The 25,974-nt window shown below is 37.3% G+C and overlaps 1 protein-coding gene and 1 pseudogene across 1 annotated transcript in view; one reads left to right on the plus strand and one right to left on the minus strand.

The window, feature by feature from the left end:
- The window catches only part of PROS1 (protein S), a 112,785-nt gene that overhangs the window by 55,959 nt on the left and 30,852 nt on the right, over positions 1-25,974 (minus strand). The window contains exons 2-4 of the mRNA XM_044670331.1: positions 12,512-12,669; positions 8,934-8,958; positions 3,185-3,271 (exon numbers count right to left, since the gene is read on the minus strand). Coding sequence (XP_044526266.1) covers positions 3,185-3,271; positions 8,934-8,958; positions 12,512-12,669 — 270 coding nt within the window. The remainder of the gene's footprint in view (positions 1-3,184; positions 3,272-8,933; positions 8,959-12,511; positions 12,670-25,974) is intronic.
- On the plus strand, positions 20,049-21,570 carry LOC123242526 (annotated as a pseudogene).

A 25,974-nucleotide genomic window follows, 5' to 3' on the forward strand; every position in this document is an offset into this window, starting at 1 on the left:
AAGGAAGGAAGGAAGGAAGGAAGGAAGGAAGGAAGGAAGGAAGGAAGGAAGGAAGGAAGGTCACATTTTAGAGGAAATACAAATTTGGTTTTTGTAGTGTTGAATTTAAAGTCTCCCAGGATATTTAGATGTAAATAGCCAGCATATAGTTGGAAACATAGTGCCAGAGCTCAGGAAAGAGTGTGAGAGTAGAGATATAGACTTGAGAGCCATAGAAATGACAATTGAATTAAGGGAATGGGTGAAGTCAACAAAAGAAAGCATTTAGAGAGAGACATAAGTCAGCATCTCAGTCTGTCTCTCTATTTTGCTGCTACTTTATACAATGCCATTATATCTTTTGTAATGTTACTTGGGATGAGAGTTCACTAATTTTTTTACACTAGTAGAGAAAGAGTTCCTGTGTCTAGTCCTATAGCTGAAAAATCTGCTTATTCTTGCTTTTTGTAGTATACTTCACATATAAACCATTTATGACAGAAGCAATGAAAACCGGAAATTATTAAACTTTGATGATCTTTTTTTTCATGCCCTAGAGTTAAAAGCTATCAAGCAGCTGCTGGAATCTGATAAGGATGGATGGCTTAGGTGAGAAAGGAGAAAGCAAGACTCTGGATTTCTGTCTGTCAGCTCATGGCCACGGCTCTCTGACCAGCAGCATGGAGTTTTATTTATACAGATTTCAAGACTAGTTTCACACAAAGAATACCAAGAAACTTCACAGTTGCCCAGACATTACAAATTATGTCATGTCAAAAAACACAAGAGCCTCAGTGACTTCAAGGTAGAGATAGCCTGGAATGGAACAAGGTCCAAGGCTGAATTCTAGCCGCCTTATTATCAGAAAGCTAATTCTGGGATACTTTTCTTAGGAGGAAAGCCCCTGATGTTTTGTCTAATTTTGACCTTGACTGTCTAGAATCAGTTTTGAGCCCAAGCAGCTGCATTTTTGAACAAAAGAGAAACTGTTAACCTCTTGACTGCTGATTTGCTAAGAACTTAAAGTTTTCCAATAAGACTATAATGTTTTCCAATAAGAAGAGGTGTGGATCAGAAAAGGAGTCAAAAGAGGAGTCTCGGATTTTTATCTTATATAACCCATCCTGTCTGACTCTGATTTAGAACAGAAAAAGGTAAAAGCATGGCCTTGCCAGGCTGCCTTGATCTTTTGATGGAGTTCAGATAAAATAACTACTATAGACTCTATTTTTCCAAACAGCCTTCCACACCCTAGCCTAGAGAAAGTTTTTTTGTTTGTTTGTTTGTTTGTTTTTAATGTAGGCAGCTAGATGGCACAATGGATAGAAAGCTAGGCCTGGAGTCAGGAAGACTCATCTGCCTTAGTTTAAATCTGGCCTTATACACTTACTGGCTGTGTAGTCCTGGGTAAGCCACTTACCCTTTTTTTGCTTTAGTTTCTTCATCTATAAAATGAACTAGAGAAATAAATGACAAACCACTCTAATATCTTTGCCAAAAAAACCTTAAACGGGGTGATGAAACATCAGACATGACTGAAACAAATAAACAATTATGCAAGTGCTTTAGCTGTCAAGTGCTCACTGAAATAAATTATTTTTTTAAAAAAGTATCTGTGTTCATAAAGACCCATCTTTTGAGTTCTAATAATCAAAGAAATTTGCTAATAAATTGAGAGAAAATATGTGGAAGGTATTTGGGGAGCAATATTCTTTTTAATCCATTTTATAGAATAAAAAAAAACATTTTGATGGAGACTACATAGTAGAGGAAAATACATTAGATGCAGACAGAAAATACTAGTACCTGCCTCTGGTATTTATTAGCTATGTAACTATTGGCAAATCACAACCCGAATTGATTTACCGTATAAGAGAAATAGCAATTGTATTATTTAACGTAATATGCTGTTTAGAAAATTCCTTGTAAATTACAAGGTGCTATACCCATATGAATTATTATTTAACCTCAGGATCTCACACCAAGAGTTGCTTCAAACCTCTCTGCTAGATAAATTCTAGATTTCATTGGTCTAGGGAAGTGCTGATGACATTTTCTTTTATAATGTGGCCCACTAGAGTTTTTAAAAGTTGCCTCTTGTACTGAGAGGTTAAATGTTCATGGTAATATAGCTAGTATGTGTCAAAAGCAATATGTAATCTCAGGTTTTCCTGGCTATGAGTTCAGTTCACTATCAGTTATGCCCTACTCTGACTTGTGTATACATAGATTTATATAACATTCTGTATACATGAACTCATTTGAGCCTTACAATATTCTTGCTAAATCATCATCAGAGGCATATTATCTGAATTTTCAGATGAATTAAATGAGATAAAGAAAGTGTAAATAACTTGTAGATGGTCAGATAGCAGTCAGACTCAGGGTTTGAACCTGGATTCTCATGATGCCAAGTATAATATGCTATTGATTATGCATACTGTCTCCATATGTATCCTTGCTAATTCCTATATCAGTTATATAGTATCAGTCAAAATAAAGCTACATGGAATGAGGTTTTTGAAATAAATGGCTGAAAATCTTAGAAAATAGCTGTTCAGTTTAATATGAAAAATGCCATTTAAAAAATAAAGCTACATGATTCACAGAATTAAATGAAAAACTGAAAATCTATATCTTCCTTGCTATGCATCGATCAGGTCTGTATGACAGTATTGTAAGAATAATTAACTGTGAAATACTTAGCTTCTTTGATCAATACAATGATCCATGACATTTCCAAATGATTCATGATGAAAAATACTATCCAACTCCAGAAAGAATTAATGAACTCTCAGTGCAGACTGAAGAATTTTTTTCCAATTTATTTTTCTTACTTTTTTTGCAACATTGTTAATGTGAATTTTTTTTTTAATTTTAAACCCTTAACTTCTGTGTATTGACTTATAGGTGGAAGAGTGGTAAGGGTAGGCAATGGGGGTCAAGTGACTTGCCCAGGGTCACACAGCTGGGAAGTGTCTGAGGCCGGATTTGAACCTAGGACCTCCTGTCTCTAGGCCTGGCTCTCAATCCACTGAGCTACCCAGCTGCCCTAATGTGAATTTTTAAAAATCATTTCTGTAAAGACTGATTTGCTGTTGTTTAAACAAATTGTGTTTTTATATTTCTCTGTATCAAGTTTAACGCTAAAGACAGAATTATTAGTTTAATGTTTGATGTAAAAATAATTACTGCAGACACTTACCATTGACACAACTTCTCAGGTCTGTGTAGGCGTTGGTTGACTGACGGGCAGCCACAAATGATCCAACTCGGAAAGAACCAAGGCAAGCTATAAAAATAAACAATTTGTTTACAATTTAAACACTTACTTGACATGAACCCATGATGGAGATTATGCCTAAGACATAAAAGTATGTCCCTAGTAACTTGCAGCATTCAGTAATTAGACAATATTACCAGGAATTTCTATCTACCTTCCAAAAATAAAGAATCTGGAGGAAAATGAAAAGATGGGAGAATTAATTAGGCATAACATCACACTTACTGCTTCCAGACTACTTACAGCCTGAAGCATAGCCTTGACTTCAAAAATGAGTCATTAAATGAGCCTAGGACTAAAAAGCATGAACTATGCCCCACATCAAAATTTTAAGATAAATCTAGTTATAGAAGGGAAAGATTCTCTCCTATAACTATAACTGAGAAGAAAGAAAATGGGGGCAGCTCAATGGATTGAGAGCCAGACCAAAAGATGAGAGGTCATGGTTTCAAATCTGGCCTCAGACACTTTCTAGCTGGGTGACCCCGGACAATTCACTTAACCCCCATTACCTAGCCCTTACCATTCTTCTGCCTTAGAACCAATACATAATATTGATTCTAAGATGGAAGGTAAGGGTTTAAAAAAAAAAAGAAGAAAGAAAATGGAGCTGTCCTCAGTTTGAATACTATTAACTTAGAATTTTGTGTAAAGTTAGGTTTACTTATTCAGTAAGCTTGACTGTGGTTATTCTTTACAATTTTGGGTTCCTCCTTTGTTACATAATTAATAAGAAGCAGTGTCGGGACATAACTGCAAATAGTTGAAAAACTGAGTAGTCACTATTGATGGCAGGCAATAGAAAAAAAAAAGGATGGCTAAAAAACAATCCAGGATTCTTAAGAAATAGGATGACTACAATATAGCCATATGATTGATTATGTGATCCAATAGTCTGGTAGTGATTAGTATAAGAGTTAAGCCCTTGATTGCTTCAGAAGTCATGATTATGATATGATATATTACTGTTACTAATGTTCATAATAATCACTTTAAACTATCAAGAAAAATTTAAACTACATTTCAATATCTCTGTTTAAATACACAAGTGAGGGATAAATTCAGAAAATTTTAATCAGAAATGGTTAGATTTTTTTTAAAAGTTTGGACCTTAAATTAAAACTGTCTTTTTGGAGGCAAGGGGACTACAAAATATCTTAATCCCTAAAGATGTCAGATAAATTAGTGTTATTTTAATTTTTATGCCTTTTAAGTCTAAGTTCCTTTATAGTTTGAAAGTCCAACTAAAAAGATATTATAAACGTATATTAATATATATTATATACGCATGTAATATACATGTGCATATGTACTTACATATATTGCATATGATGCATATATATTATGTGATTGCTCTTTTGGATGTGTTGATTTTTTTAAACCTTTACCTTCCCTTTTAGAATCAATAATGTGTATATAGGTTCTATGTAGTATACAGAATTGGGGTCATATAGTTTTTTCTAGCTTTGGCTGAGTTCCAAAAGCTGTTAGGTTTTGGAATCTTGAGGGAAAGGGGCAGTTGACTGGATCTTCCGTAGAGGGAGGTGGTCAATGAGTGAGCTGCTTTGATTATCTAACTTTAATATTGAAATTTAGCCTAGCTTTGATATATTTACTTAAGAAATTATTATTTTAGATAAATTATTTATATCTTCCTTTCCTAATACCACCCCTGCTTTCCCTCCCTTATCTTATGTGTCTGTGGAGAGTAATTAGAGAGGAGTTAAATTTGTGAAGTTACCTAATTGACAGCATTAGTTATAGTTAGTCAGTCATCATTTATTCCCTTTAGATAGAAATAGCATTTTGTAAAGCTGAGTTTAAAGGCAGGTCCTTACTCAGACTCCACCTTTACTTCCCTTCCCCCACCTGAGGTTCCTGAGACAACTGATAGGGCTTTCCTTTGATCCACCTTCCTAACGAACATCCTTCAAACAAAATAAACCCTTTTGTGTTTCAATAGCCCTATTAGTGTAATTTGTCTGTTAGTTATCAAGTGGGATGAAGAGGGAAAGAGACAACATACTCTGGGCTTAGAGGGAAGCTGGGCATCCATCTTGAAGGAAGGTGTTACTTCAAAACAGGTCCCTTCCTGTGAAATTAACTAAAGCCTGTTTGTTAATTTCAGTCTAGTCTATTTCCCTCAGCTTGTGTTTGAGTCTAAGTCCCAGTCTGTAAACCTGCTGTGTTTGTCTGTTTAGTTTAACTTCTCTTCTCCCTAAAAGATCTCTGTTTCCCTTCTGTGTTATACTCCTGACTTCAGTCCTATTATACCCTGAATCTCCTTTAATCCCAGCCTACCTGAAACCGAGATTACCCACTTAGCAAGTCTCCAACATCCTCCTTTCAATTTCCCTTATCCCAAACACCTTTCCTCAAATTACCCACATTACATCTAAGGTAGAAGAGTGGTAAGGGATAGGCAATGGGGGTTAAGTGACTTGCCCAGGGTCACACAGCTGGGAAGTGGCTGAGGCCAGATTTTGGATGTATTGATTTTGAAATGCCTATAGGATCTCCACTTTGAAAAGTCCAATAAGCTTAGAAATGTAGAACTACAGCCTATGGGAAATATTAAGCTGGATGTGTAGTAGGCACTTGATAATCTCTGAGTCACTAAATGAGCCTAGGACTAAAAAGCATGAACCATGCCCCACATCAAAATTTTAAGATAAATCTAGTCATAGGAGGGAAAGATTCCCCCTGTGGGTAGACCCTTGGTCACCATTGTGCCACAGTTGGGTAATCTATCAATGGGGGAAAAGGAGTGGAAAATTATGAAGCTTTTCATTTTGTACCTTCCATTTAACTAATTGTTATTGCTAACTAGGTGCTAAGCTCAGGATTATTTTTGGTCACCTAATTTCTAATGACCTCTAAATTTTGTTACCATGGAACAAAGTACCTTTCCCACATTTATAAACCAAGGGAGCTTCTTATCATGAGATTTAGGTGCTCTTGGTCCCTCCTATATGTTGGTAATTTGGACCAAAGCACCACTCTGTTTTTTCTATAAGAAAAAAATGTGGCACCCTTTTTTTTTTACACACATAAAAAGTCCCAGGACTGTTCTCACTTATGTGCCATCAACTCTCTTCTCTGAACTGACTTTCTCAATATTCCAGAATAACAAAAGCTTTTTTCCCTCCTCTTTATAATTTTTCTCTTCTCCCTAAAAAGAGCATATCACTCCTCTTTTAGGTGTCATTTTTAGTCAACAAACATTTATTGCCATATAATTGGGCAAAATTGTTTTTAATGATTGCCTTAATTTCCTCTTCATTAGAGGTGAGGTCTTCCTTTTCATCTTTGATACTGTTGATTTGGTTTTCTTCTTTCCTTTTTTATTAGATTGACCAGGACTTTGTCTATTTTATTTTCAACAAGCATTTATTAATAAGACCTATGACCAGATGGTATCCAAGGTCCCTTCCAACTCTAAATCTGATTCTTTTTGAGCTCCAAGCTTCCCAACCTGAGATTCCTGACAAACCTGGGCTTTTTTTTTTCTGTTGAAAACTCATACTCCTTAATGGATCTCCAACCTTAACCAACAGATTTTTCCTATGTTTGATATTAATTTTCTACATTCCAGAGTCCACAATTTAAATTTTAAAAGAAACTTTAAAAAGCTTAAGAAAAAATAACATCCAATAATCCCTGTATCAATAAGGGCTTTGTCATGATAACGTAGAAAGTAAGGAATATGAAAGACACTTTATTATCTCTGGTATATACAAAATTGGATATTTCAATCAGAATTGACCTTATCTACTTTATATATTCATCATGCTCCTCTCAGGTCAAATAGCAGCCACAAAAATTTTTGTTGGTTTTTTTTTTATATATATACTTAAGATTTTTTGTACACTAAGGAAGTGTTATCCTATCTTGAAGGCCAAAGGTCAATTGAGACCTCAAAAAATCATAAGTGTTTCAGAAAGGCCTTATTTGAGAGTCTGAAAAACTCGCTTTTGAATTGGAAGGCTCTGTCTGTAGTAGAAAGGAAGAATATGGCATGGTCAGGAAAGGACTGCTGTGTATAAAGTGATATGAGTGGGCAGGCAGATTTGTCCTGCAAGGCAGAGACCCACCAGTTAAGAAAACTACTTAATGAACTTAATAAAACCTTCAAGGCAAAGGTTTGATGAATGAAAAAGAAAGTAAGGCACATGATTGAATCCCTATGTATCAGAGATGCCAGTTCCCCCTCTCCTTAAATAATTTGCTTGATTCTGATATGCCCAATAACTATTATCTGAAAACCTGAAGCTCTCCACCACTAAATTCTTTAAAAGAAAATTCTACCCTAACACCTTTTTTTTCCTTACAGTCACTCATCTCAATACACCTTGTGAGGAATCCTGAAACCAGAATCCCAAAGATTATCGGTTATGCCCTGGGTATCTTAATCCACTTGGGATACCTTGGGGCCATGCAGTTCTGATTGGCTAGTGAGAAAGCTTAAGCATGAATGACCCATTTTAGCTAGACAACCCCCAAATCTGCATACAATGACCATTCATTCTAGCCAAGGCTTTCCCACTTTCTGCATTCAGAGCCCTTGTTCTATTTTCCACCACTTCTCTAAATATACTTCCATTGAATCTGGAAAGGGCACATCAATTGACTCCCAGGTGGCTTCACTCACCATCGCTGTGATTTTCCAAATCAAAGTTGTATCTGAACTATCACTTCTTTATATAAGTTGTCTTTTCCTTCTAGGACATAAGTAAGTTCTTTAAGAGCATAATTTTATATTTGTATTACTAATTCTAAGGCATAGTGCTTTGACACACATAAATGCTTTTATTCATTCATTTATTCATTTCTTGAATTTTCTGCATCTTTTGACACTCAACCACCCTGTTCTTCCTAGTTCCCCTCTGGTCCCTTGTCCTCCATGACACCACTTATTCCTGGACCTTCCTCTACTTGTGTGCCCATTCCTTCTCATTCCTTTGCTGGTTCATTATTCACCTTCCATTTCATAGTTTTTACATTTTTCACAGTTCTTTTTTCACCCTTTTTGAGCCTTCCATTCTTCTTTCTAAATACTCTCTCACTTGGTAGTATCATTAGTTCCCCTGGAGTCAGTTATACAGAGGCTTTTCAAATCAAAATTTAGTCCTCATCTCTTTCCTTAACCCTAGTACCATATTTCCAATGGCCTGCTGGACACCTCCACCTGGATGTCCGTCTTGCACCTCAAACATGTTCCAAACTTCCCTAAACCTGTCTTCCCAAATTTCCTAATTTCTGCTGAAGGCACCATTACCCTTCCATCTCAAACCGAAAACTTCATAGTCGCCTTTAACTCATCTCTTGTCCAATCATAGAGGCTCATATCTCATATCAAGTGAGAGAGGCTTATTATTAGTGGTCTATCATATATTATATTATATAGCGAATATACATTCCAAAATTACTACAAGGAGTTATAAGCACTGTGAAGAGACATAACAAAAAAATACAAAATGCCACCAAGACATTCAAATCTAAATGTATGTAACTATTTTATAAAGACAAAGGATGGGAAAATGTAAGCTTTCTTGGGTGACAAGATTATTAAAAAATAATTAAAAAGAATAAATGGGAGGTAGCTTGAATTCAGTGATCTCTAAGGTCCCATTTAATTCTAAACATCTTAATTATGATCTTCTGAACTTACCTAAGTATAACGGATAAAAATAGTTCTAGAAAAAAAAGGAGAAAATATTTCTTAGTAAATTTAAATTATACTACAGTTGTAATTTTCATTTAATGTCTTTAAATTACAGGACAAAATATATTGAATATTATTGATACTTTTACATTTAAATATTACTATAAATGTTATCATAATAAGGAGCCTGCATTACATGGGCAGTGATGCAAATTGATGGTAAGTTAACTTGAAAAGCATATTGATCAATTAATTTAATATCTGTGCCTTAAGTTAAAAAAAGATTCTAATTAATGCATGAATAATAATAGATAGCATTTATATAGCACTTAAAGGTTTGCAAAGTGCTTTACAAATATCTCTCTTGTTCTTGTTCATTTATTTAAAAATACTTCATTTATCATCATTGATGATAAAAGGACTATTTGGTGTATCACATACTATATCTTTCAGCCTAACTGGGTTCAATAAAGTTAAATAATAATAATGTCTATATTAATTAAAATACATAAACATTTGTTATCATTTTATATTTATAAAGTCCCCAGTTTATAGGTAATCTGTGTTCTTTATTTGTAAAGTCACTTTTGAAATATAAAAGCATTTTCCCTTAGAAACAATGTTGTATACAGTTATGTTCCCAGGCTAATCTACAAAAGATTTTTGGCCCATAATACACCTGCAGGATAGAGCTATACCATATAATCACCATATTTATAGCATTTCTGAGTAACAATTTAACATCCCAGGAACACTTCTCTCTTGTCTGTGCCCAAGCAATGGAAACTGAGACTCCTTCACTTCCTAACCACTTTTGGTAGCCAGGGTATATTGGGGAAGAGATACCAGAAGGGTAAGAGAAAAGAGTAGGCATAGGGCTTCTGGAACTAGGAAATCTGGGCCAGGATCTCTAGAGTAAAATTTAAGGCAGAAGAGGATAAAGAAGTATTGCAAGAGGTGGTGAGCAGGTGGATTGATATTATGAACCTAGGGGTTCTTAATATTTTTTAGGTCATGGATCCCTTTAGCAATATGATTAAATCTGTGGATTCCTTCTTAGGATAATGTTCTAAAATACATAAAATAAATAAAATTACAAAGGAAAGTAATTTTATAGAAATAAAGCAGCAATTGTCCCCATCCCGGTTCATTAGACCCCTGACATCTATCCATGTATCCCTTGGATTAATGATCAGGACAGGGGCTAAGAGCTGAGGCTGAAACCATGAGAAAGAGAAGTGAAAGTTGGAATGTGTGTGGGCTTGGGGGGGATGCAGAAGAGTAGGGGAAGGGAAGGGAATAAGCATTGTATAGTACCTACTGTGTGCCAGGCATTGTACTAAATGCTTTTTACAAGTATCTCATCTGCTCCTCACAATGACCTTTGCTAGATAGTACTATTATCATTATCATTTTATAACTGAGGAAACTTGGTCAAAAAAGGGACCACATAGCTAGTAAGTATCTGAGGCTGATGAGGGTAAATTTAAACTCAGTTCCAGAACTAGTACTCCTATCTGCTTCTAGACTAGGGATAGAAAGGAAGTTGCTGGCAACTCATGTAAAGAAGGGATTGAGTACAATCCATTTCATTCCCCCATTTCCTCTTTACATCAGATTTCAAATTCGGAGGCACATAAATATGGAACAATGGAAAGCATGCTGACTCTGGAATCAGAGGACTGTAGGTCAGATCCTACTTAGGCAGTTTACCATCCCTATGACCTTGGGGACTACATAACTTCCCTGTGCCTTAGTCTCATCATCTGTAAAATGAAGAGGTCAAACTAGATGACCTTTGAGATTCTAGCTAGATTTACAATCCTATAATCTCAGGTTGACAGGTTATAGAAGAATCAAAATATGATGGTTTTTCCCTCATCTCCTTCCCCAAAATCTGCCCTTCTTTCTTCCCTCCCCATTTTCCCTGCTCCCATTTTTTCAAAGTTATTACTGACTGTTGCTGGGCTGGAAAAAAGAGTTTAAAATAAGCATATATATTTGTAAACATATATAAATATATATCTCATTCTAGATTTCCCTTCTTAGTTTCTTCATAAAAGTGTTTGTTCAGTGTTTTCTCGCAAGGATTTGTGAAGCATGCTGCTTCAACAAAACTTAGTAGAAAGGAAAAAAAAGTTTGCATTAATTTATTTTTATATTTTTCTTCTACAACTTATTTGCTTCTAATATCAATGTCCAAGAATATCTGGACATTAAAATAAGTACATATGTAGTCTTAATAAGTACATATGTAGTCTTAAAACTGAAAATGTATTATTACTCCTCTTTCCTCTTTTGTCTTTCTCTACCTCCTTATCCATCCCACTTTGCCACTGACAAAGACTTATTGGAAAATAATTTAAGAGGGAAGAGAACCTAAGGGAATTGCTTGTTTTCATCTTCTTCTCCTTCCCTCTAATACTGAAAGAGATGAGAAACCAAAGGTCTGGCTTGAGGGTAGAGTTATTCTGGGGGAATCTGAGATCTTCCTGAGAAGTGGAAGAAGTCCTCTGCAGCAGCAAGGGTGAAGGGAATGAAGAGTCTTGAAAGGAAGGAAGGGAAAGAAAAGGAAAAAAAGGGAAGGGAATGGGACGAACTATTCTTATGGCAAGCTGGCTGGCAACCCTTCATAGATGAAGCATACCTGATTTGGCCATTTGCAAGTTGGGACCTGCCTACATAAGCTCGTATGCCAACAGATAGCCATTTACCCAAGAGAAACTCTAGGAACATATGCACATCATGCATATTTTCAGTGGTTCTTTCCCATATTTTGGGAGTACAACATTTATTTTCCTTCTTCCTTTTGTTTATATACAGAGTAAACAACAAAACAACAGGAGAAATATTTTGGTTCAAAGTATGAAATTCAATCCTGAGTCAACCCAGGCCTCTTTAAAGACCGCATGATGATGGACTGACTCTAGAGTCTAAGACCTGGGTTCACATCTCACCTTAATACTAAATATATTTGTGATCTTAAAATATCATTTAACATCCTTGCTTCAATTTCCTTTTTTATAAATAAGATTTGGACTAGAGGACCTCTGGAGTCTTTTTCAGTTTTAATGAGACCTCTTCTAGATCTACAATTCTATAAATTTAGAATTGGAAGCAATAGTATGCTCTTAAGTGTTTACCAACAAGTGCTTTAAAACATAATGAAGCACACCTTTAAGCTGAATATGCATCATTAACGTTTTTTCCATGACTTTCTAAACTCTAGATGCCTGCTAATCACACCTGCAGGATAACAAGGTCCTATAGCAGTGTCCCCTATCTGACACTAGCTAGTGGAATTATATGCAACACTAGCCCAGACAAGTACTCTGTGTTACAAACTCAAGGCTGCTTGCCACAGAAGGGACCACCTTAATTAGCTTTATTAAAGCTAGTTGAATCCAGTGAGGCTAGCAAGTTCCCCTATAGGGGCTCATTTCCTAAGATCCTTATTGGGGCTTCTCTCTGCTGCTGGAAAAATGAGCTTAAGGTTTTTTGGAGTTTTTTTTTTTTTTGCTAGTTTTTTTCTGTTTTGTGTTTCCACAATTCAAATCCAGGCCCTTGATAGGTCATACTCTTACCGTCTCTGGATCATTTTCAAAGACCTCCCTGGCTTCTTCCCTGTTGCATAGCTCTTCAATGCACTCTCGTTCTAGATTTCCCTTCTTAGTTTCTTCCATAAAAGTGTTTGCTCGGCGTTTTCTCACAAGGATTTGTGAGGCATGCTGCTTTGACAAAACTTAGAAAGGAAAAAAAAGTTTGCATTAATTCATTTTTATAGTTTCCTTCTATGGCTTTTTTGCTCCTAATATCAGTGTCCAAGAATATCTGGACATTAGAATAAGTACATATGTAGTCTCAAAACTGAAAATACATTATTTTTTTGTAAATGAGTACACATATTTATACAGTACAACACACGTCAGTATATTCAGTTAGGGAATTATCCTCATATCTTGTACACAGTATCAAATAAGTTCATATGCCAAAATGCTACCCAAAAAATGTCTATTTGCATTGCCTTCACTTTCTCAATTCCCATTCACTCTTAACTCATTCCAGCCTAGCATCCAACCACACTAGTCAATGGAAATTGCTCTCAACAAGGTCACCAAAGATGTCAAATGTTAAATCTTCTGGCTGTAGCTCGGTCATCATCTTTATAGAATTTTCTTCATCTTTTGAAACTATTAGCTACCCCTTCCTCTAGGTTATTCTCTCATCCCTATGTTATTGTTGTTGTGTGTGTTTTTTAATGACACTGCTTTATCCAAATTCTTTTCTTATCCTCATAACTTCTTCTCAGTCTCTTCTTCCATATCTTCATCTAAATATTACCTCCTAAGTAAGAATGTCATTTTTCTAGCCTCATTTCCGTATCTATATCTTCTTTCTTGGTGATATCATCAGCTCCTCTAGGTTCAACAATCAGCTTAGATAATTGAGAGCAGAGCTGGAAGGAATCTCAGCAGCCATTTACTCCTATTACTATCCATACATAAAATAGATCTCCACTGTAACATATGAATGTGTAGCTAGGTGGTACAATGGATAGAGTTCTGGGTTTGGAATCAGGAAGACTCATTATCATGAATTCAAATCTGACTTCACACATTTAGTATTTATGTGATCCTGTACAAGTTACTTAACTCTGTTTTCCTCAGTTCCTCATCTGTAAAATGAGCTGGAGAAGGGAATAGCAAAATATTTCTGCCATGAAAACTTCGGTCATGAATGAGTTGGTCATAACTGGGGTCACAGAGAAAGGAGTCACAAAGAATCAGATGTGACTGAACAACTAAATAATAACAAAATATATGAAGCAAATAGTCATTCAGTCTCCACCTAAAGACCTACATGGGAGAAAATCCACTAGCTTGAGGTGATCTATTCATTTTTTTAATAGTCCCAGTGGCTAAAAAACTTTTTCTTCCATTTTGCTTAGATTTACATCTTTTGAACTTTCTCCAATTGCTCCTGGTTCTGCCCTCTGGAGTCAAACAAAATCCTTTCTAATAGCTGAACACGGATATTATATTCCCAGAGTCTCTATTCTCTGGAATAAACATGCCCAGTCCCTTTAACTAAGCCTGATCTGATTTGGATTCAAGGCTCTTCACTATCCTGACTGCACTCCTCTGGACACTCTCCAACTTATCAGTGTCATTCTTTAACCATGGCATACAGACCTGAACACAACTCAGATGAGATCTTATTAGGGCAAAGTACAGTGAGATGATCACTTTCGAATTCCCGGAAACCATGACTCTCTGAGTATATTCAAACATCACATTAGTATTTCTGGCTACCACTTCATACTGTTAACTTATAACTAAATACCCCCAGATCTTTTTTTTTCTTCTTAAACAATTCCCACCCTTATATAACCGCCTCTCCCTTCTTACAGTTGTAAAACTGATTTTCAAAAACTCAAGTATAAATGAAACCTAATGGATTTCATCTTAGAGTCAATGCTCTCTATATTAGTAAGATCTTTTTCAGATCCTATAACTCTACCATCTATCCTTTCCAATTAATCAATCAATAAACATTTATTAAGCATCAGTCTTATCTAACTCTTCCTGACCCCATTTGGGATTTTCTTGGCAGAGATACTGGTGTGACTTGCCATCTCCTCCCTAGCTCATTTTACAGATGAGGAAACTAAGGCAAACAGGGTAAGTGACTTGCCCAGGATCATACAGCTAGTAAATGTCTAAGGCCAGATCTAAACTCAAGAAGATGCCACTTAAGCTGTCCCCCTCTATCTTGATGACTCTCAAATCTACTTATCCTACTTTAATTTCTCTGCTGAACTTAATTCTCTCATTTCCACTTCTAACTTAGACAACTCAAATTAACATCTCAAATACATGTCCAAAACTGAACTCATTATCTTTCTCCCCATATCCTACTCATTCCAAAATTCCCTATTACACTCCATGTCTCCCCAATCCTAAAAAAGACTCTTGCTTGATTCTTCCATCCTCACTAATGTCCTATATCTCTTCTGACCTTTTAGCTAAACCCCTTGGAAAGATCAATTACAATAGATGCTTCCATTTCTTCACTCACTATCCTGTTTACCCCTTACAATCTAGCTTCTGAACTTATCATTCCCCCAAAACTGCTCTCTCCAACATTACTAATGATCTCTTAGTTGCCAAATCCAATGGCGCTTTCCTTATTCACTTGGACTTCTCTGTAGCCTCCTATACTCTTCTCTTTGATACTCTCTTCTCTCTAGGCTTTTGGGATGCCACTCTTTCCTGGTTCTCTTCTTGCCCATCTGATTCCTCCTTTTCTGTCTCCTTTGTTAGGTTCTCCTTCGGTTCATAAGCTCTAACCATAGGTATTTATTAAAAGCTTTTCTCCCCTATTTGTCATTTTTCTCTTTCTGTTCCCTAGAAATATGATACCACTCTTCTTTGAGACATCATTGTGTCTCAGATATCAAAGTTGCATTTCCAACTGCCTTTCAAACATCTCAAACTGGATGTCCAGTAGACATCTTAAACTCAGTGTGTCCAAAAAGGAAGTCATTATCTTTCCCTCTTAACCCTACCCTTCCTTATTTTGGTAAAAGGTAACACTATCCTTGGGATCCCTCAGGCTCACAACATAGAAATCATTGTGAATTTCTTATTATCTCTAACTCTACCATATCTGATGTTTTGTTAATGACTAATGATTCACTTTTACAACATCTCTCATACACATTTCCTTTTCTCCTTTGACATTACCATTCTAGAGCAGGTTCTCATCACCTCACGACTGGATTATTGCAATAACCTGCTGGTGGGTTTGCATGCTGCAAGCCTCTGCCCACTCCATTCCATCCCCTGATCAGCCACTAAAATCCTAAAGCTTAAGTCCAACTATGTTACCCCTCTCCCTCCCTTGCCAGTCATCTCTCCTCCCTTCCACAACCCTTCCTGCTAAATTCCAGTGGCCTCTAGGATAAAAATCAAAATGCTCTGTTTAGCATTCAAAACCCTTTGAACCTAGCTCCCTCCTACCTTTTCAATCTTCTTGTACCTCACTTCTAGATATATATGCTCTTCAATCTAGCGACACTGGCCTCCTGCCTGTTCCACAAACAAGACGCCCATCTCTTGATTCTAGGCATTTTCTTTGGTTATCTCAAGCCTGGAATGTTCTCCTTAGACCTACTAACTTCTCTTGCTTCCTTTAAGAACTGACTAAAATCTTATCTTTTCTAGGAAACCTTTCCTAATCTCTCTTAATCCCAGTACCTTCCATCTCTTAATTATCTTCTATTTAATCTGCATCAAAAGTTTGTTTTATACATATTTGTTTGCATGTTGTCTACTCCATTAGATTATAAGCAACTTGAGTGCGAGGGCTCTTTTCTCCATTTTTGTATCTTGTCTTTAGCAGTGTCTGGTACATAGTAGGAGCTTAATAAATGTTTAATTGATCAATTGATTAGGCAACATTATCCTCCCAGTTTCCCAGACTCACAACCTAGGTATTCTCATCTTGCTATTTTTTATCCCTTCCTATCCAATCTGTTATGAAGACTTTAAAACATTTCTTGAATATGCCCCCTTCTCTCCTCTGATATTGATATCACCCTAGTGCAAGCCCTCAATATACCTAGACTTTTGAAATGTTTTCCATAAGTCTCTTCCCACTCCACTTAGCTATCAAAGTGATTTTCCCAAATCACAGATCTGACAATGTCACTTCCCTATTGAGTAAATTCCAGTGGTCTCCTATTACCTTCAGATTCAACAATAAAATCCTCTGTTGGCCTTCAAAGACCTTCATAATCTCTTGGCCCCCTTATATCTCTCCAAGGTTCTTTCATGTTATATCACTTTCTTCCTCCTCCCACTCCCTTCCACTACTATCCTGTCCCACCCACCCTACCAAGTTCTCTGGAATATAGTACCACTGGCATCCCTACTAGTCCTTGAGTAAGACTCCACCTCTCAACTCTCAGAATTTTCACTAACTTTTCCTCATTTATGAAATGCTCTCCTTCTGCATATTCATCTCTGGGTTTTCCTGAATTATTTTAAGTCCCAGGTAAAATTCCATCTTATAGAGTGAGTCTTTCCTTTTTCCAGTCCCTCTTATTTCTTGTGCCTTCTCTCTGCTGATTGTTTCCAATTTATCTTCCAAATATTGTTTGTACATTATTATTTGCATGCTATCATCTTCATTATGCTGTGAGCTACTTGCGAACAAGCACCATAGTTTTGCCTTTGTATATTCAGTCCCTGGCATAGTACAAACATATCAGGTTCAGTTCCAGATGCCACAAAAAAGTGAATATTTCAATTAAGCCAGTCACATGAATTTTGTTGTTTCTCAGTGCATATAAAAGTTATGGTTACACTATACCAAAGTTATTTAATTGTATTATAGTATTATGTCTAAAAAACAATGTATATACTTTAATTAGATACTTTAATACTAAAAAATGCAAACCATCATCTGAACCTTCAGCAAATCATTGTCTTCTTATTGGTGGAGGGATTTGCCTCCAGTGTTAATAATGGCTGATTGTTCAGAATGGTAGTTACTGAAGACTATGGCTGTGACAATTTCTTAAAATAACACAATGAAGTTTGTCACATCAATCAACTCTTCCTTTCACTTGAACACTTAGAAGCCATTGCAGAGTTATAAACTGACCTACTTTCAATATTGTTGTGACTCAGGGAATATGGAAGGTCTAGGAGAGAGAGGAAAAAAAAGAGACGAGAGAGGGGTGGGGAACAGCTGGACAGTGGAGCAAAACACACACATTTATTAAATTCTCTGTCTTATATGAGTTATGGGGTATCCTATTACAACAGTAACATCAAAGATCACTAATTGCATTAACAGATATAATAATAATGAAAAAGTTTGAAACGTAGTGGAAATTATCCAAAATATGACAGAAACATGATATGAGCACATGCTGAGTAGTAATATGCAAGGTTGCCACAAACCTTCAATTTGTAAAAAATGTAATACCTTCAAAGCACAATCAAACAATGTACAATAAAACAAAGTGTGCCTGTACCTGGTTCAACACTTAGCATAGTACCTGGTATACAGAACCTGACAAATGCTTGATTTATCATCTTCTTGATTTCAAGTCTGGTATGCTATTCACTATACCATCTAGATTGCTGACCTTGTAACTGATAGATAGTTACATCACTTAATATAGATCATGGGATCATAGATCTGGAGCTGAAAGTAATATCAAAGAACACTTATCCAATCCCCTCATTTTAGAGAGGAAACAGTCCCTTAGGTCAAGTGACTTTCCCATATTACAAAGGTATTATGTGATAGAGCCAAGATCTGGACCCAAAAACTCTGACCCCAAAATCTAATGATTCTTCCACTTTACTATAATAGTGGAGGAAAAAGGTACAACTTTTTTCACAAAAAGTGAACTACCAAATATTGTTGCTGTAAAGAGCCCAGGATCAAAAACTAGTGGTATATACTCCAGGAAATTAGTAGGATAATGAAGCAGCAGAGATCATAGATGGATTCAGGATCAATTATTGGAAATTCTCCCAAGAAGCTGCAACTGTTGTTTTGAACTACCAAATATTGTTACTGTAAAGAGCTCAGGATCAAAAACTAGTGGTATATGCTCCAGGAAATTAGTTGTAATAGCCTACAGACTGTAGAATGTTTGAAGATTAATCAAGGCAGGACAAAAGGAAAAAGTTGAGCAGCTCAGATCTGGGGCCCTGGATATATCCCTTGTGTGACTTTTAATATAGTATCACTGGATTCTTTTTAGAACTGGCATCAGGAGAGTTGTGCTGTTTGTGTACATTTGTTGCTATGTATATGTTGCTTAGGAACCAATAGATATGTACCCATGGGAGGGACTAGAATGGTGAAGTACAGAACCAGGTAGTAAATATTTTATCCCTAACACCTTTATTGAGTCACTTCTCCCATCCACCAAGGGAACATAAATACCAGCCACTGATTTTATGGTAATTCTTCTTGTTAAAAGTCAGGAACTCTAATAAACAGAAGGTATAATATGAAAGTATTAAGAGAGGTACAAAGCATTACATTAATTCTTATTTCAGAGAGATTATTTCTGGCTTGGAGGTGGGGGGAGAGGACAATGGAGTGTTTAGAAAGAGTGAAGCATTGAACTGGACCTTAAAGAGTAAGTAGTTACTAGAAAGGCAGAGTATTCAAGGCAGAGGGAATCATGAACTTTCCATTTACTTAATTAAATTTCCACCAAAATTAAGCAACCAAGATATTTTCCTTTTATCCAGGATATACCAATAAAATATTTTTTCTTGTCACTTAGTTGTGTCTTGCTCTTTAAAAAAAAACAAAAACACCTTACCTTCCATCTTAGAATCAATACTGTGTATTAGTTCTAGGGCAGAAGAATGGTAAGGGCTAGGCAATGGGGGTTAAGGCTTGCCCAAGGTCACACAGCTAGGAAGTATCTGAGACCAGATTTAAACCTAGGACCTCCCATCTCTAGGACAAGCTCTCAATCCATTGAGCCACCTAGCTGCCCCTGTGTCTTAACTCTTAATGACTCCATTTGGGGTTTTCCTGAAAAGATATTGAATAGTTTGCCATTTCCTTCCCAGTTCATTTTATACATGAGAAAAGAGAGGCAGGCAGGGTTAAGTAACTTGCCCAATGTCATACTAGTCAGTGTCTGAAGCTGGATTTGAACCCAGATCTTCTTAATCCCATGCCCAACACTCTACTGCATCACCTAGGTGTCCCAATAATAATAAGACTACCTTACATAAATTCAAGTCACACCTCTTACTTGAAATTTTCTCTGATTCCCTAGTAACCACTACCAGTACCATCCTTCAAGGAAGAGATCTTTCTGCCCTATAAACTTACATCTTTTTAAATCTCCTAATGCACTTATATTGCTCTACTAATATTTATTAATTGATGTACCTTATTTTCCTAACTAAATTGTAAGTCTTTTGTGGAAAGGGACTATATCTTATTCATTTATGTATTCGCCATAGGACAAGTACAATACCTTGCATATTGTGGTCATTAATAAATAATTTTTGCCCTTAGCCTCTCTTCTCTCAGTTTGTCAGTGGAAACCAGAACCAGAACCTCAAGATGTCCATTCTCAAGCTGCGCGCAAGAGAGATCTTTGACTCTCGGGGAAACCTCATTGTTGAAGTTGTAGAGACATTTCAAAAGGTCTCTTCTGAGCTGCTGTACCCAGCATTGCATCTATTGGTGTCCATGAAGCCCTGGAGCTCCAAGACAATGATAAAACCCACTACATGGGGAAAGATGTCTCAAAAGTGGTTGAGCACATCAATAAATCTATTGCCTGGTGCCTGGTTAAGCAAGAAAGTGAATGTTGTAGAGCAGGAAAAGATTGACAAATTGATGCTAGAAATGGACGGCACTGATAATAAATCTAAATTTGGTGCCAGTGCCATCCTGGGAGTATCTCTGGCTGTTTATAAGGCTGGAGCCACAGAGAAATGTGTCTCCCTGTATTGTCATATTGCTGATCTTGCAGGCAATGAAGAAGTTGTCCTGCCAGTTCCAACCTTCAATGTGATCAATGGTGGCTCCCATGCTGGTAACAAGCTGGCCATGCAGGAGTTCATGATCCTCCTTGTTGGGGCAGCAAACTTCAAGGAGGCCATGTGCATTGGAGCTGAGGTCTACCATAACCTGAAGAATGTGATTAAGCAGAAATATGGACAAGGTGCCACTAATGTAGGAGATGAGGTCGGATTTGCTCCTAACACTCTGGAGAATAAAGAAGCTTTAGAGCGGCTAACGACTGCTTTTGGTAAAGCTGGCTATACTGATAAGGTGGTCATTGGCATGGATGTTGCTGCTTCGGAATTCTACCAATCTGGGAAATATGACTTGGACTTTGAGTCCCCTGATGACCCCAGCAGACACATCTCCTCTGAGGCTCTTGGGGACCTCTATAATGGCTTCATCAAGGATTATCCAGTGGTGTTCATTGAAGATCCCTTTGACCAGAATGATTGGGAAGCTAGGACAAATTTCACTGCTACTGCAGGCAACCAGGTGGTGGGGGATGGCCTCACTGTGACCAATTCTAAGCACATTGAAAAGGCTATAGATGTCAAAGCCTGCAGCTTGGATCATGGGCTTGCAGCTTGGCTTCAACTTGGACTCTGACTCCTGGACTACTTTGTGGAGTGAGTGAAAAGGTTGAATCCTTTCCTAGTTTCTGGAGGGACTAGCTTCCATCTTGGAGAAGGCTCACTACTGGCCTTCCTGGTCGAGAGCTAATTAATCTCTGCCTGGATTAAGATAGGATGGATAATTTTTCTATCCCCTTCACATTTCTCTACTTTATTGTTTCCTATCTATTTTGTAAATAAATTTCTGAATCAAGATATAATAGATATTGGCGACCACATAATTTCATAAAATTATTGTCCAACCTTTAATTCTCACCTTTATAGAGGATACCTTCATTGTAGACCTAGTGGTGGGTCTGTGCACTGGACAGACCAAGACTGGTGCTCCCTGCCCATCTGAGCTTTTGGCCAAGTATAATCAGATTCTCAGAATGGAGGAAGAGCTGGGTGGCAAGGCTAAGTTTCCTGGAAGAAATTTCCAAAACCCTAAGGCCCAGTAGGCTGTTTCGTGCCCAGAGCTAGTGGACACCAATCACCTGAGCAGATGTCTGCTCCGAGCACCAGACCAGGGCCTGTGCTGCTTAGTGTCCCTCTCCGCTCACCTCTCTGTGATATTCTCCCTGCTTTATTAGAACTGTCCTATCAGGCTGTACCTAATCACCCAGCACTGCTGGAAGATCTCATTCACTTCATGACACCCCCAGCCGTGCCCCCACCCCTTTGTGGCCATGTGTGGAGCCATTTACTTTAATTGTAGGCCAGATCCTTAGTGGGTTTTATGTGTAGAATAAAAGTATTCAGTAACCCCCTCCAAAAAACAAATAAAGCAATCAATTTTAAGGATATAAATTAATAGTCTGTCAGTATGCATTATGTTGTATTCGTTTTGCTAAACTGCTAAGCTCCAAAGATACCAAAAAAAAAGACAAAAGATAGTCCCTGATTTTATGAAGCTCATAGCCTTGGGGAGAAGATAACATAAAAACAATGGTACTGGGGGCAGCTGAGTAGCTCAGTGGATTGAGAATCAGGACTAGAGACAGGAGGTCCTAGGTTAAAATCTGGCCTCAGACACTTCCCAACTATGTGACCCTAGGCAAGTCACTTGACTCCCCCCCCCCCATTGCCTACCCTTACGACTCTTCTGCCTTGGAGCCAATATGCAGTATTGACTCCAAGACAGAAGGTAAGGGTTTAAAAAATAAATAAATGAACAAATAAATAAATAAATAAATAAATGAATGAATGAATGAATGAATGAATGAATGAATAAATAAAACAATGGTACTTAAGCAAACAAATTATTAAAAATAATTAACTGAGGGAAGGCACTAGAATTTAGGGAAACCAGAAAAGGGTTCTCAAAAAGATGAGGTTTTCAGCTGGTACTTGAAGGAATCCAGAGAAGTCAGGGATAGCAGTGAGGCAGTTTGAATGTAAATGGGTGAGACTGTATTACATAAAAATAAACAGAAAAGAGTTGAAAATCCTCAGGGGCAAGTCCCCAAGTCTCATCAAAACTCATATTTATGTAGATCTTTAGTATTACAAAGTACTTTCTTCAAATAATTCTGCCACATGGATGATTTTTGCATTATTATCTCCACTTAATGGATTAGAAAAATGAGGCTCAGTGAAGCCTCATAACTAAGTGTCACAGAATTTGTAATTATTTCTAGTTGGCTAATTAAATAAAATGCAAAAAAAACCAGGATTTTAATAGTCTCACTGTCTAAGAATGAGATTTAACTGATGATGTCAGCACAGTTAGCATTATTTGCCTATCTTCCTTTCCCTTATTGTTTATTATGTTGCAGATATGCTTTGAGCCAGTTCTGACATCATCATGCTTCTTCTTAGGGTGCTTCCATAGACTCTATGTTTTTTGGTGAAAAAAAGTCACCAAATCACCAAAAATGCTTCACCTAATTGCAAAGTAGGTTAATGACAAGCTTCCAAGTTCTTTTCTTTTACCTAGTCCACAAGGTGTCTTAAATTCCCTGATGCTTCCATAATGTCAGATTATCAATAGGCAAATGGGGCAAAAGAAAACATATGGGAGCAGGCACCAGAGATGAAGTATGGAGGAAGATGTGAGTTAGAGAAGGAAAAGTATTTAAGCAAGGTCTGCACTGAGATCAACAACAAGGTTTTGGAAAGCTTACAATGTAGTTTCAGTCTGTGAACCACAGTTCTTGAAGTGGGTCTGCTGTGGAAGTCTAGTGGTTTATTTTTTTTTTCTGTTTTCATCAATGTTTATTTTGTGTAGTTCTAGATGCTGACCCTCTGAGAGAAACATTTAAGAATTTAGGGTATCTGTACCACCATGGATTTCTTTGTCTGGATCTTTTGTTGGGTCCCATAAAGCCCATGTAACCAGACACAGAATTTGGTAGAGAAGGGTTCAAAAATGACAAGTCATGCATATTTAAGTTAAAGCCATATAGCTGATTCTTCATAAATTAGACCATGTTGTAATAGTAAAGAAGTGGTGCCAACAATTATAACTCAAGATTAGCCATATCAATAGTAAAATAATCAAAAGCTGGTTCTGTGGAAAGACCTATAAAATTGATTAACCAACTCTTGGCTAATTTGATTTTAAAAAGAAGAGAGTAGAAAATCAAATCAATAAAATAGCAAATAAACAAGGTAAAATCACAACAGAAAAAGAATAAATTAAAGGAATAATCAGAACATATACTTAGTTATATATTTATGCTAACAAAATTGAGAACACAAAAAGAAATAGAAAAATTCCATCAAACATATGAAATAAGATGAGGTTAAAATTGCCTTATTGATGGATTCCTTCTTTCTATGATGGGAAAAAAGTACCAGTGAAGTGAAGTTGTCATCAAAATGTGTTAGGAGGGAAGAGGACTATAGAAAATAAGAGAAATACATAGAGAAACTGGTCATTTCAGTTGTTTCTCCATGCATCCATTTCTTTCTCTATCTGAATAATGGCCTTTATTGTCTGGCCATCCATTAAGATAGGGGTACAAGGTAAGCATTACTGATATTTTCCAAATATGTGCTTGACATGGGTACACACTTCAAAGGATCTCATGTAATGGTTGACATTTCTTTTTTTAAAAACACTTTTTTAAACAAGAGAGAGAGAACAAAGCAAAGCAGGAAGAACTTATTTCACTGAGATAAGAAAGGGAAGTCCATGGAGTATAGTATCTGTAGGAACCAGCAGAACACAGACCACCCCAACATGCTACTAACCAGAGGCAACAAAAGGTAAGAGCAGGGTTCCGGGTTAAGATGGCGGCAGAGTAAGAAGCAGCTCTTAACCTCTCCTGACCAAAACACACAAAACTCCTCAAGGGGACATAAAAACAAGTTCAGACGAACGGAGGAACCCCACAACAGGGCACAGCATGGAAGGTACGTGGAATCGAGACATTTCCAGGCTATAAAGGGCTCTCACTAAATCGCGGGCTGAGCAACAACCCCACCCCAAACCCCTCCACACACAAAATCTATAGCTCTGAAGCCAGCTAAAAAGAAATAGAGCAAGTTTGGGGCATCCATCGAGTCATTGGCAGCTCCGGGGCCTGTTCCTGAGAGCAGCAAGATTTAGGACCCCAATAAGCCAGAGAACGCAAGTGAAATCTGAGCGCGAGGGCAGAGAGTGGACGCCCAGCGCAGAGCGCACAGGCACTGCGGAGGCGTGGGTGGAGGCAGACACAGCCAGGAACTAAAGCTCTGAAAACCTGAGTGGGGAACCAGTGCAGACGGGTATACGACTGTGGAAGCAGTGCCCTGAGACTTGTAAAGGAACCTCCTGCAGAGGATCAAGCAAGGGGGTCCACTAGGGGGCTTGACCTTGGAAAAAACCAGAACTCAGACCTCAGGAACCAATAGACCACGGACAGACACTGAGCGCAAGGATAAACCTGAGAAGCTGCTGGGCTAATGATGGCTACCCAACCTCAGGAAACTCAGAAGAGAAAGAATAACAACAAGAAAAAGAAGCCTTTAACACTCGACAACTTTTACACAGAGAAAATCCAGACAACCGAGCAAACAGAGGAGGAGAACAAACAAGCATCCGGACCCTCCTCAAATAAGGAAAACTCCTCACAAGCTATGGAAGAGTTCAAAACTGAGATTTTAAGGAAAATGGAAGAGATCTGGCAAGAAAATAACTGTTTAAAAGGTAAAATCTTGCAATTGAACACCAGAAATGACCAGATCGAAAAGGAATTCCAGAAGATTATGGCCGAAAACCGAAAGATTATAGCCGAAAATCAATCCCTAAAGGCTAGAATCGAGCAATTGGAAGCTAATGATCTCTCAAGACAACAAGAACAAATAAAACAAAGTCAAAAGACTGAAAAAATAGAAGGAAACATGAAATATCTCAATGAGAGAGTGACAGACCAAGAAAACCGGTCTAGAAGAGACAATTTGAGAATAATTGGTCTTCCAGAAAAACCAGAAATTAATAGAAACCTGGACTCCGTACTAAAAGAAATTATTCAGCAAAATTGCCCTGAAGTCCTACAACAAGAGGGCAATATAGACATAGAAAGGATTCATAGAACACCCACTACATTCGACCCAGAGAAGAAATTGGTTAGAAATATTATTGCCAAATTCAAAAGCTTTCAAGCAAAAGAAAAAATCTTACAAGAAGCCAGAAAGAGACAATTCAAATATCAAGGAGCACCAATCAGGATCACACAGGATCTGGCAGCCTCCACGCTAAAAGACCGTAAGGCTTGGAATACGATATTCAGAAAGGCAAGAGAGCTGGGCCTGCAACCATGGATCAACTACCCATCAAAATTGACTATATATTTCCAGGGGAAAGTATGGGCATTCAACAAAATTGAAGAATTCCAGGTATTTGCACAGAAAAGACCAGGGCTAAATGGAAAGTTTGA

This window comes from Gracilinanus agilis, chromosome 3, assembly GCF_016433145.1.
Source record: "Gracilinanus agilis isolate LMUSP501 chromosome 3, AgileGrace, whole genome shotgun sequence".
NCBI classification, from domain to species: domain Eukaryota; kingdom Metazoa; phylum Chordata; class Mammalia; order Didelphimorphia; family Didelphidae; genus Gracilinanus; species Gracilinanus agilis.